Source organism: Leucopleurus acutus (assembly GCF_964270905.1).
Source record: "Leucopleurus acutus genome assembly, chromosome: 1".
Lineage (NCBI taxonomy): Eukaryota > Metazoa > Chordata > Mammalia > Artiodactyla > Delphinidae > Leucopleurus > Leucopleurus acutus.
The window spans coordinates 93441587-93455217 of record NC_139142.1 but is presented as its reverse complement, the minus strand read 5'-3'; the positions used below and the strand labels follow the sequence as shown (position 1 = coordinate 93455217).

Sequence of the window (13631 nt, the reverse complement as noted above, 5' to 3'; positions counted from 1 at the left end):
CCTGTGATATAGTAGGTGCTCAGTAACTACATGCCGAAACTAATACACACCTCCAAAACTCTTAGTATGAAAAGGAACTAGGTTCAGAGACTGTCAGATACCTTAGTCTATATTTGCCCTTGCTGAGTTGTGGATGCATTTTATGAGTGAAGAGGTATTCATCAAATACCTCACTAGAGGTCTAGCGAAGAGTGGAGATATATTTAAAGAGACAAGGTGACCAAAGATGACAAATTAGAGACCAAAACTGTACACAAACAAAGTTTTAGTTGTGTGATACAGACAATAAGTGCAGAAGAGGTTAGGGGTGGAAGAGATGAGTGTTTTGAAGTGAGCTAAGAATCACTTGTCTCCCCCAGGTCTCTAATGGAGTTTTCTGAAGCAGGAGTACTGCTGGAATAATCTCTCACTAACTGTTAATAACAATATTTTGTGCTCACATTGTTTCCTTCAACAAGCATCTTCAGTTAATTTTTGATTTTTATCTAAGCATTCTTATCTTCACCTTATAGTCAGAAAAGTATACATAAACCATAGTTAAGTAACTTGTCCAATGTTGGGGGAATGGACAAAGAATTAATCCATTATCCCAAACTCTGCCCTTTGGCATTCTTTGTACATAGCAAAAACATTTGTGAAGATGTTTTGTCAACCTACTCCCTGCTCAGTCTCCTCCTCCCTCCGCTCAGAGAATAGCTACAAGTGGTTAGCCCAGAAAATATTTAGAGGAGGTCCTTGGGTTGAGATGCTCACCCACAAAATAATCGTTGATGATGTTAGCATCAGAACACTGGCTGGATGGAACTGTTGGTTTGACAAACATGCTGTTCCTATGGGGTTCAAAAAGATTTGGTCTATGAAAGGATAAATGCATGAGTTCACCTTGAACATGAATAAAATATTTGCAAATTATCCTTAGTATAATTAACGTCCCTAAATTCAATACCAAGCATATATATTGAACCCATGAACCATAAAAATGACTATCTGGGAAATAACATTCTTTCTAGAAGTCTGTGTGTTTCCCTTATGGCACCCGAGATGCCAGACCTTGGAGTTATTCTAGAACCTGCCCTTTCTCTGGCAAGTTCTATTGATTCAATCTCCATTGTTTTAATTACAAGGCTTCAAAAGTCCCTGAAGCACAAAAAGGAAGGATTTGAGAAATACTAAATATCAGTAACAACAAGCTAACATATATTGAGTTCTAGGCACCATGCTAAGGACTTCACATAGATTATTGAATTGAATCCTTATGATAACACCTAAGGTAGATACTACTGTCATTGCCTTCTTAAGAATGAGGAAACTGAGATTCAGAGAGGTTGAGTGATCTGTTAAAGGTCACACAGCTAAGAGGGGAGCTAGGAGTAAACACACATAAAGGCTTTCGGGTCTGCCTTTTAATTTTTAGACTTGTAAAGACCTCTCATAGAGAAGACAGAATTCTTCTTGGAAGAAATGGGTTCTCCTTTCCTTGAATATTCTTTTACCCTTCAGTTTTCCTTCCCTCTTTTTCCTCTCATATTCAGTCTCAAAACAAATTTAGCATCCTCACTTCTAAACTAACCCACTTTAGGTTCCTCAGTTCTGTCCATGATGCTACCATCTTTGGATGTATCTGGACCAGGTGGCTCCTTTCTCTTTCTTATATCCAATTAGTTCCCAACTTCAATGCATCCTTATTTCTTGGTATTTCTAGGATCTATATCTTCTCCATTTCTGATGCCATCACCTTAGCCAGACAGAACCATTTCCTGCCTGGACTAATGCAATAATTTCCTAACTTTCTTCCTGTCTCTTGTCTCTCCCCTGTGCAGTCCTTCCTGCATTGTACAGACAGACCTGTCCTATAAAACCACATTCTTCATGATTGCCCCTTGAAAAATTCTCCCAATTGCCCATCAGATTCATTCTCAACTTTTCAAAAGTAGAAATTCAAGGCTCTCTCTCATGTAGCCATCTTAATTCCTCTCCCACAGCCCAAACTCCCCAGTGCAGGAAAGCTTCTTGCTCTTCCAAGCCTTGTACTACGTTCATTCCTGTCCCTAGACCTTGGCTCAAGTTATTACCTGAACTTGGAATGATTTTCCCTCCTTGCCTGCTCAAATTTCACGAACCCTTCATTGCCCATTACAAGTTCTGTCTCCTCCATGAAACCTGCCTTCATCACTTTAGTGAGGATTGATTTTCTCTCTTTGTCACTGCCCTGATGCTTACTGTAAAGGATTTTTCTCTAAAGGTCTTCCTGTTCACAGGGATTGATTCCAAGGTCCTCAAATGCTGCCTAAAGGGAGAAGGCCTTTTCTACCTTTGAGAGAAAGGATTCCAGACCCCAATCACACTAAGTTACTGAAAAACTGGGGAATTATTTTGCAGCTGCCAGCCCATCATTTTAGCTTGGGTACAGTTATCCACAATGCATTTCCAAGTCCTTCTCAGTTTTTACAGACAGCCAATGCAGGATCTCCAAAGTTCCCAGCACTTTGATAAGCACAAGAAACTTTCTGAGTGGCAAGATGAAGGGGTTATTCTACCTATTGTGTTCAGAACAAATTGCATTTTAAGTGATCTTTAGTTGGCCTTGTTGTTTTAACTCTACCTTTCAGTAAAGAAAATTGTGTCTCAACTTTAGTCAGACTAGAAGTAAATTATATCTACTTAAAATATAGAGCTATTAAAACCCAAAGAGCTACATAAAAAAAAAAGCAACTGATGGGCTGAAAAATGCTCCCTTTGTAGAAGAATTACAACCTAAAATCATCATCTTGTTTTACACAACATGACCTTTAGTCTGTAGATAAAATGCATGTAAATGAAGCTTGAATGTCAACTAGATTTGGCCAAGGATTTTTTCTGGTGCGGGGGGAGGGAGGGAAGGAGAGTTTGAATAATGTAGATTGTTTCTTAAATGTCTTTTTTTCCAGATAAGTATGTTTTATCAGATATAAAGACTATTTTGATAGTTCTCACATAGGTACCTATATCCTAGAGAACATGAGACCCCTAAGAAGTAAATTGTTCTCCTTTCTTAGAAGATTTTGCTCTACCTTCCACTCACATTTTGTCAATTTTCCAAATGAAAGCACCCAAAACTTTTTTCAGGACTGCCACCAACAGGAATCAGCAGGAGTTAACAACAGCTACGCCAGTCAGAAATGGGGTGAATGTGGCTCTCTTCTAGTGGGTGTCCAACCTCGTCATCAGTGGCCATGAAGAAGGGGTGAGGCCCCAGGAAAGCCTGAACTGTTGAAGAAGGCTTGTTCCCATATCTAGGCTAATTCTGTTTTGTTTTCAATGACAAGATGATTTAGGTTGGTGTGATGCCACCCTAGGCTTCAAAAGGCCAAATATGATCCCGAAGCAGCAGCTGATAAAAGCACATATGATCAGACAACTTGGCATTCTGAAGAAAGTGGAGATGAAGAGTAAACCCAGAAACAAGATACTGAGGGCTTTGGACAAGGAGGGCTGCATGATAAAGTCATAGTGATTAATCTCAGTAACAGCAACAATGAACACTTACTGGAAATCTGACTATACCAGGCACTGTCCTTTACCTACATTATTTCCCTTAAACCTCCTAACAGCCCTATGAGGTGCATACTATTATCTTAATCTTACAGAGGAGGAAACTGAGGGTTGGGGAAATTAAAAGACTTGCCCAAGGTCACGCAGCTACCAAGCTGTGGGCCCGGGATGAGAATCCGTCTGACTCGTGCGTCAGACGACTGCCACAACATACCTCAGGGAAGCATCAGGGAGAGAGAATTGGGCTGCAAACCTGACTGTGAAGAAGGAATCCCAGGTCTCTCAAGTTAAGGGCAGGAACACAATGGCTGAAGGTGGCAGTAGCTCCATGTGGAGGTGAGCTTGGAACAGCCAAAGATGGATCCTGAGACATGGGCTTTACAGAGGATGAACAGCCCCTTGGCATTGGAAGACCCGTGATCTGAGCAGTTGTTCTGCAACTCACCCAGACAGGGCTCTCCACCCAAGGATCTCAGCCTGTCATCTAGTGGGCAGTGGTACAAAATGACAGGCAGGTCTGAGGGATTCTGCTGTCTCCCCAGACTGGAGTGGCACTTTTCCAGGGGGGGACCATGACTTTGAGTTCATTTTATCCTTGGCACAGTGGCAGTGAAGGTTGAAGGAAAGGCAGGGAAACAGCAGAAAAAGATGAGAGTGGACAATTCACCAGGCCCAAGCAGGTCCATCCTGCTCAGGCTGTAAAGGCTCAGCAGGCTTGTTCCTGTTGCCCTCACCTCTGCTGCTTTGGCTAGAAAGAAGCTAGGAACTTTTGAATAGCCACAGGACCTGAGAGCAGGTCCAAATGGTTTAATGCCTTTCATGTGGTCAACACAACTTCCCTGTCCCTACGGGTTCAGATGCTCAGTCTTGACCCATTTGTTTCTCACATAAATCCTTAGAGAATCATGACAACTGTACATCTACACTGAATGCTTTATTTTCATGTGTGCAAAATATGTGTCAACGAAGAGAGTGTCTGAAGGATGTAGCTAAGGGGCCAACTCTCTCCTGTCTTCCTCACATACCATCATGACCTGATACGTGAGTGAAGTTTATGGGTGTGTTCACAGTACCAATACCAGACACAGTCTTAGCAGAGATGTAGCTTCAAATTCTCTCTTACCCTTGATACCTGGAAATGGCTTCTAACATGCAAATTAACCCCACAGTGTCAGGTGTGACATCCCAAGTGCCCACGTGCACATGCTGCTATGAGGAAGGCCACGGAAACCCACCTCCCAGTCTCTCCGTGTGGGTTATTACTTTGGCTGCCCAGTCTTTTTTTGTTCTGCTCTATCAGGCCTCTGAGCTCTCATTAGGGTCCACTTCATGTGACAGGACCTAATGGGGTATATGTTTCTCCCCTTCAACTGAAGAGAATAGATGGGGTGTGAAACAAGGCCTAGATATGGGGTTAAATGGGTGGCTAAAAGCTGTCCTAACACTGACTGCTCTTGACTTGGGAAGTCAGCTTATGGGGAGCAAAGGCTTAAGGGCTGGTTCAGCCCCACAGCCTCCCTCTAGAGTGAAACCACAGTCTCAGGGCAGCTCTGTCCTGGGCTCTGTTTCCTTGTGGGAGGTCTTAAACTCCAGGGTTAACCCTATGCTAGAAGAACCCTGATTTTACTAAATTAGCTCTCCAAAGGAACCATCCCTAGCACCCCTCTGTTCCCATGGACCACTGTCTGAATGAGAGGTTGGCAAAGTTTTCTGCAAAGGACAAGACTGAAAATATATTAGGCTTCGTGGGCCGTATGGTCTCTGGCGCAACTACTCAGTTCTCCGGTTGTCATGTGTCAAGCAGCCACAGACAATACATAAACAAGTGGGCATGGATGTATTCCAGTAAAACTGTATTTATGGTTACTGAAACCTGAATTTCATATAATGTTCAGGTGTCGTGAAATATTATTCCTCTTTTTATTTTTTTTTCCTATCCATTTATAAATTTAAAAATCATTCTTAAGTCATGGGCTGCACAAAAACAAGTAGCAGGCTTGATTTGACCTTAGGCCATAGTTTGTTAACCCCTGGTCTAAATCCTCAGCTTTTACACCCTGGAAGTGACCCAGTTCGAGTGGGAAAGGCAGGGGTTACCTTCCTTTCCTTTAAGGAAATATAGCATCCATACAAGCAGAAGTTGTAACTACAGGTAATGTAATTTTTGTCCCCTGTAAACAAGATAATGCATAGATCCATATAAATGTACCTCATAGCAGTCATCATGAAAAGTTCTGTTTGCTATAATGCATTACTGCTTAACATAGCTGGAATCTCCTCCTTGAGAATGACCTTCAGAACACATGTTTGTGAAAAGCCATAGTGACAGGAAATCTCCATCCTCCGAAGGTGGAGTTAATGTTTAGAGACAGCCAGAAACAAAACAAAATGAAACAAACCAAACCAAACTGAATGCAAAAAACCATCTCCATTTAACCACCAATAATGATAACAATGGCCTAGATACCACTATCCTTTCAGAACCAGGCTGGGAAATCAGTGGTGGGGGTGGAGGTTGTGCTGGAACTAAATAAAGCCATTTTTGTTCAAAACTACTCATTATTATGAGGTGAGCCTGCAGCAAACTAAGCTTGGAAGTCCTAACATGGCCCCTAACAATGTGAGTGTTGTTTGCCCAACACACTGCCAGTCAATTCAAAAACATTTTGAGGGAATTTTTGTCAATACTTCAAAGCCAAGAGATTTCACATAAAATGTCAGATTTTTTACTTTTCTTGACAAAATTAAAAGATCAGGCACACTGGGCTCTCGTTCTCATACAGCAGCAACAGCAAAAGCCTCCCCTATAGACACAGCACATGAACCGTGGGCTGGAGCAGTCCCTACCATGCCCTATGGCCCCCAGCCCAGGGGCAGCTGCCATGTAACCTTGTGCTTATGGCCTTTTCACTCACGATAAGAGTAACACAATCACATGGTTCAAAAGTCAAAATGATGCACAAAGCTATGCAGTGAAAGGCTCATTCCCACCTCATCCCCACCCTCCCTAAGTAAATACTTTTGTTAATTTCATTTATTTTTCTCCCTTCTTCCTTACACTTTTGTCACTTAAAATATATCCTAGGGATTGTTCCCATAGCAGAACACAGAGAATTTACTTATTCTTGTTTTACAGCTACCTCGTATCCCAGTGGATGTATAGGTCAGTTTATTTATCTAGTCCTGTAGTGGACACAGGTTAGTAGTCTTCTCTTTTTACAAATATTCTGCAATGAATAACCATGTGCATACGTCATTTCAGAGGTGATAAAGTCTGTTGTGCAGGATAAATTCCCACAAGCAAGATTACTGGGTCAGAGGGTAAATGGGTTTGTAATCCAAAGGTATTGCCAAATTGGCTTCCATATGGGTTGTAGCATTTTGCACTCCAAACAGCAATGCAAGAGCATGTCTGTTTCCCTTCAGTTTCCCCAACAGAATATGTCGACAAACCTTTGCAGTTGTCATTCTGACAGGTAAAAATTATATTTCAGAGCAGTTGTAATTTGCATTTTTGAATCAAGAGTTCTTTTCCTGTGGTTTTAAGAGAAATTTGTATTTCTTTTCCTGAGAACTATCTGTTCCATACTCCTACTGAATTCCTATTTCTGTTGCAGATTTCCCTATTAAATTCTTATCTTTTTAAATCAACTTCTAGAACTGCTATATATATTCAGAAGAGTAGCCCTGTACCTATGATATGAGCTGCAAATATTTCTTTCCAGTTTGTCATTTATCTTTTGCCTCTGTTTATGGTGTATGCATTTGTTTTTATTGTTTGTGATGCAGTTTTGTTGTTGTGTGTGCTTTTTAAATGTGGTTAAATTTACTTATTTTATTGTTTGCTTCAGGCTTTTGAGTTATAGTTTGAAAGAAAGGTATTCCCCATTCCAAAATTAAAAATGAATTTACTCATATTTTCTTCTAGCAATTTTAGAGTTTCATTTTTTAAATGTAAATCTTTGATCTATTTAAAGCTTGTTAAGGTGCACATTGTGAGAAGTGAAACTTTCTTGGGTGCTCGACCTAAGATTTCAGGGAGGATGATAAAGCTACCAGAACATCAATAAGAGTGAGACCTGAAGAATGGGTGAGAGCAGCTGATGAGAGGAAAAGGGAGAAGAGGGGTAGTGAGGGAGTGGAGACTAAACAGAAGCAGCATCTCCTGCAGGAGTTCCTGGCAGATGGGTTCCATTACTCACTGGTACCCAGGGCCCCTTTTATTACTTTTCTCCAAAGTAGCCACTTACTTTTAAAGATTTAATGTGTTTGGCTGTACCAAACTAACTGTACTTAAGTAATAATTAGTTATGTTGCCCTTTTAACAAAGTCATTTACAGCTGCCAATCAGTTTCCGGTCAGACTGTGCTAACCAGAATGACCACGCTGAGTTGATGTACTTTCAGCCAAAAGCACAGAACTTAGAAGTGTCAGTTGGCTTAAGAAGACTTTTTTGGAAGACTTTTTGAAATGCTGAAATTAGCCTGCATACAGCTTACTTCTTTGTTCCTAGATCTCTAAGGACATGGGGCTTCTGATTTCACCCTCATTCAAGACCTACTGGTGCTATATAGAAGGGCAAGGGAAAGTGTAGACTTCAACCTTCAGAAGTGGTCACATTGAACTCCATACTGTACACTAAATAGTTCTCTTAGCAGCTTTTCTACTCAAGGTGCCCTGAGAAAGTTCTTAAAAACTGTTTCCTCATGTGAATAATGCTCTGTTCTGAGAAAAACAGAGAGTAAAAATGAGAAAAATCTGCAAAGGTGAATGGTGAGAGTGTTGCTAAAATAAAGTATGTAAAGGGCTTTTCACCAATTAAGTTGGTTCCTCTGCCCAAAGTAGAGGCCTCAAGGGAGAACTGATGAGAGTGAGATGCTTAACACAGCTGACCGTCATCAGGAAGGCATGCCAAGGTCCTTTGTGTTGGTGAGTGGGCACCACCCCTATCAATTAATTCAGAATCTCTGGGAGGTGGGGCCTAGGCATCAGTCATGTTTAAACTCCCCATATGATTTCAATGTGCAACCACTGCTCTGGAACGGTGTTATTCAAAGTGTTTTTCTCAGACCAGCAGCACTGATGTCAGCGGGAACTTGCTACAAACGCAGAAGCTCAGGCCCCAACAGAATCAGAATCTGTATTTTAACAAGATCCCCAAAATATTCACATGCACATTAAAGAAGCCATGGGCTAGAGGAGCTTTTCTCAAAGTGTGGCACCTAGACCACCTGTATCAAACTCATCAAGGGGTTGGGAAGGTGGGGGAAATGGGGATCAGGAAGGAAGCCAATTCTGGAGATTATAATTCTACAAATCTGAGGGTGGGGCCCTGAAATCTGCATTTTTAATATGTTCCCAGGTGATCCCTAAGCCTACTGTTTGAGAACTACTCCCAAGAGGAATATGATAGTGGCATTCTCCTGGCCTGCATAGAAAGTCCCTCAGTGACTCCAAAAGGTCAAAGCACACCCATTGCAAGTGGAAGATGAGTTGGGGATAATCTACAAGTGCTTCTCAGCCTGACAAGTGTAATGTTTCTGCTGACTTGCAACAGAGCAGGTGGTGGTAGTTAAATCAGCTTTCATATTGACACAGAAATGAGTCTCTGCGTTCTCTTGGGTTAGCGACTGAACAGGATGCAATTTGGATACATAAGCCTCTACCTTAAAAGCAGGATTAAAAATATAAAATGTTGATATTCAGATGCATCCTTCTCAGACGATTTCAAAAACCCCTCAAAATGCGTGGTGGAGAGCCAAGAAAGAGTGAATTCTCTTAAGGAGATCTCTTCGTTTTACAGAGTTCTTTTTTTCGAAATTTTTGCTTGGGCCCAGATTTCTAAATGATAACGTGGGTAAAAACTGAATCCAGGAATGGAAAATGTGATCTTTCTCAAAAGATGTGTTTGAAGTGTGTAGTACTTCCATGTAGTTTTACTTTATCTTTTTTATATAAAATACTCCTTGATTGATTGATTGATTTTTGGCTGCGTTGGGTCCCTGCCGCTGCCCACGGGCCCTCTCCAGCCGCGGCGAGCCAGGGCCACTCTCAGCCGCGGTGCTCGGGCCCCTCATTGCCGGGGCCCCTCCCGCCGCAGAGCATGGGCTCCAGGCACGCGGGCCTCAGCAGTTGTGGCTCCCAGGCTCACTAGCTGTGGCTCACACAGTGGCTCCAGAGGGCAGGCTCAGCAGCCGTGGTGCAGGGGCCCAGCCGCTATGCCGCATGTGGGATCCTGCCGGACCAGGACTCGAACTCTTCCCCCACCCTCCTCCTCCCCTCCCCCCTCCCCCCCCCTCGCATTGGCAGGCGGACTCCCAACCACTGGGCCACCAGGGAAGTCCTCCATGTAGTTTTAAAAGCACTTCAGCTCATGTAAGATATTTTTAAACTTCTATAACAGGTTTAAGTGGATTTATCTTCAAATACCTAGGATTCAAAAATATGGCTCACACTTGACTTGAGGTGACAGAACTGAAATCTTTGTAATTATAAAGTGAAATAAGACCATAGTGGTTGTAACGGATAATGAAATGAAATGGGGAACTGCAATGTGATCTAAATGTATAATTACTGAGTTAAAATCAGCAAAAGCAAAGAAAGTTAACACTAGAAAACAGATTTCTGAGGCTTTGCTTTAAATACTTTTTTTAACAGCAGTGTTTCTTAAACCTTCTGGGGGTAGTGCAATGGAGCCCCTTTGAAAATCTAACGAAAAGCTATGGCCTCTCCCTAGATGCACGCGCCTGCGAGAGCACACGCTGACATTTTCTGAAGTTCCATAGACTTTTTAGAGCCCATATGATGAACCTCAGCTTTGACATTGCGTTTTAAGAAAATTGCTCTATGTTGATTTCCACTATTTGTAAGCACTTTAGACACAAGATTAAGTTTCTCCGTAGAAAGGTCCCGGGGTTGGTAAAATTAGGGCTGATTGTTTTCACTTAAACAGAGACTATTAGGTCGGCAGTCTTGTGCTGATGAGCCGAGGCCAGGTGAAACGCCAGACCACTAGATCATGCCAGGGAAAGAATCCCTTTATTGAAGAAGCCTGCGCTCTCTCAGAAATGCTACCTCCGTGCTCTCAGGGGGCCCCTACGAATTGCACAGGCACAGCCCGGGGCTGCTGTGGCTCCTGGCACACCAGAAGGTGAAAACTTATGTCCAAAGTTAGGAAGCAGGCTCTTAAAAACACTGCCTACTCCCCTCATTTATCTGCAGACTGAACGACGTCAGAGGTGGAAGACTTACCCCTTCACTCCCTCCCCCATTTAACAATGAAGAAACTGACCCCAGATGGTTAAGGTGCTTGCCAACGTGACTTCCCCAGCGGGCTCACACCCAGGACCTCTCCCCACGGCACCTTGCCGTCTGGCCAGGGGAGGAGAGGGCGTCTAGGGCTCTCTCCCCACACTGTACGCAGCTCACCCCGGCGGGGGCGTCAAGGGGAGCTGAGACCCCGCCTACCGGCACCATGGAGTAGGTCATCATCAACAGCATGTCGTGGCTCTCGGCGCGGATGTGCTGCGCCGGCTCCCCGCCGTGGCTGCGCTTGTTGCGCGCGGCGCTCACAGGATCTGGCGGTGGCGCGGACGCCCGGCGAGGTGCGTGACTCAGCTCCGCCACGAAGGCGCGCAGGGCGCTATCCTCGCGCTGCTCCCGGCCACGCTGTGCCTCCAGCGCTCGCAGCGCCGCGCTCAGCCCGCGCCACTGGCACAGCGCGAACACCGTGCCCACAGCATTGAGCGCCGAGAGCAGGGCCACGGCGGCCAGGGCGCCGCGCAGCCCCCAGCCCGCGTCCCCGCGGCCTCGCTCCGCGCCTCCGGCCATACTCTGTGCGCCTCGGGCCAGGTCGGGCAAGGCTCTGCCACCTTTCAACCCCGCAGCCTTTATACGCTGTGGGCAAGCTGTGGGCTGGTGGCAGCGCCGTGAGTCACGCCGCCCTTTTGGCCTGGCTGGCGGGGCGGGTTGGGGACAGTAGTGGTGGCGCCCGAGCAGCCCGGAGGGACAGGCAGGCGGAGAGGGGGAGAGGAGCGAGTGGAGACAGTCCGCGGAGGGGGGCAGGGCTCACGCTCCTGGTGCCCGGCCAAGCAAACCAGCAAACCCGTCTCTCCTTCCTTTTCCCCCGCTGCCCTGCGCGTGGGTATTGCCGTGGCCCAGACGGGCAGAACGAGGGTCAGACTGAGGGGGAGAGCAGGAATTCTTATGGCCTGAGAAGTCGCTGGATTCCACCCCCTCCTCCCCCCACACTGCCCTCTCTGGAGAAAAGGATCAGCATGCCCAGATGCCAAGGCATGTGCCCACTGTCCCTGGGAGGTCTGCTGCTGGGCTGGGTCCCAGGCTGCCTATCATTCCTCCCCAGGGTCATAAGGCCTCATGTGGCCACTGAAGACCCCACTCGATCTTTCCTAGGAAGGGAATGGCTAGAGACAGGGAAACAGCTGGCATTGGAGGGTTAAAAAAGCCACCCATCCAGAAAAGCCCAGCCCTGCATGACAAGCAGGAATTATCTGTGAAGGGAGATTATTCAGGATGTGACAGGCCAAGAACTCTCCCATGAGACCCATATCTGGGAGGTAGCAAGGTGATGAGAAAAAAAACTCCAGAGTGGAAATCAGGAGAACTGGTTCAAACCCTATCATGCTGCTAGCCAGCTGGGGGGCTTTGACATGTCCCAAGAACACTCTGGACTGATTCTGAGGTGCTTTCTGGCTGAAGGGTTGGGACTCTGGGTCCCTGCTGGACCTTACCTTACTTAGCCTGTCTTACTTGAGGGGGCAGTTGCCTCATACCTCCTGGCTACCCCTTCACAGCCCCCACCATTTCCTGTTAGCTCATTTGCTTGCTGTGCCTCAAGGGCCACTGTCCCCCCCTCCCCCAAGTGACTGAGGTCACTTCTCAGTCTCCTCCAAGGACTTCTTCATCCCTATTTTTCTCAGCTTTCTCTAGAATGGCTCTGCCTCCCTGGGGCCACAGGGCCTGCAGGAGGCCCTGGTGGTGTGGGAAGCCACAACTAGAAGACAAGATTGCGGTTTCCACAGCCCATTATCTCAGAGAAGGAGGTGGCTCCCTGCCACTGAGCCAGCTGGAGCTTCAAGGTTCTGTGTCAAGGTCTGGATTCCTGAGTTTTAATTGGGACATTGACCAACTTGCATATTCTTAAAAGAACATCCAGGATGAGGAATCAGGAAAGCATGAAGGCCCAAGTGGTTCATGAAGGACCTCAACTATGGGGACATGATGTCTGGGAGGGGATGGGGGTGATACAGAAAATGTTGTCCAGTTCCTCCCAACTCCAACATATTATGACCTATTGGAAGAACTGCCATGTGCCCTCATCTCTTTTCATCTAGGCATAGGATGCTAACTGTCAGGCTTAGGACCAATGGGGAGAAGCCATGGAGAGACAGAGTTGGAGGTCGGTCGGCCCCAGTAAGATTTTCATTATGTCACTAAAAACTTACTGAGCTCCTACCGTGTGCTGGGCACAGTAATGGGTGTTGGAGGTACAGAAATGAACAAGACAAGCAGCTTTTTCAGTGTAAGCAGTTGGAGTCCCATGGAGCCTCCTGAGCTTCTCTTTAGCCTAACATTCATACAGTTTCTATTGCCAGACCATCTGTCACCAATGCCCATCATTAACAACAGAGTATACAGCTCCTGAGGTTAGGGGTCACATCCTGTTTAACCCTGTCTCCCCCCAACAACCAGCACAGTCCCTCGCTTAAAATGGCCATTCAATAATTACCTGTTAAATGAGCAAATTAACAAACAAATGAAAGGCTGTATGGTGAGGGCAAGGCTATGTTAAATGATGTGTGTGTAGTGGTGGTAGGGCTTAAGAATGAAACCCTGCTTATGCCACAGAACAGGCCCCACCTTCCTTGGAAGGCTGCCTGTCTAATGGTCAGGAGAGTGAAAGTAGCCTGACACACACATCCCCACCCTTTCTGGTTCAGAGCCCACAGGCAGTAGAAGATGTTCAGTGGACTTTAGTGTGGTTGGCTATGGGCTGTCTGAACTTGCTGATATCCATATACTGTGCCTGTGCTGTTGACCAACTTCTTAGTTCTTCCAGATCTTAGTTCTTTAGTTGGGTT

General features: G+C 45.3%; 1 protein-coding gene across 2 annotated transcripts in view; it reads right to left on the bottom strand.

The window, feature by feature from the left end:
- GLDN (gliomedin) overlaps positions 1–11398 on the bottom strand; it is a 67092-nt gene extending 55694 nt beyond the window's left edge. For both annotated transcript variants that reach the window (XM_082849564.1, XM_082849565.1), the window contains exon 1: positions 10999–11398. In XM_082849564.1, coding sequence (XP_082705690.1) covers positions 10999–11361 — 363 coding nt within the window. In that variant the 5' untranslated portion in view covers positions 11362–11398. The remainder of the gene's footprint in view (positions 1–10998) is intronic.
- Between the last annotated feature and the right edge of the window lie 2233 nt (positions 11399–13631).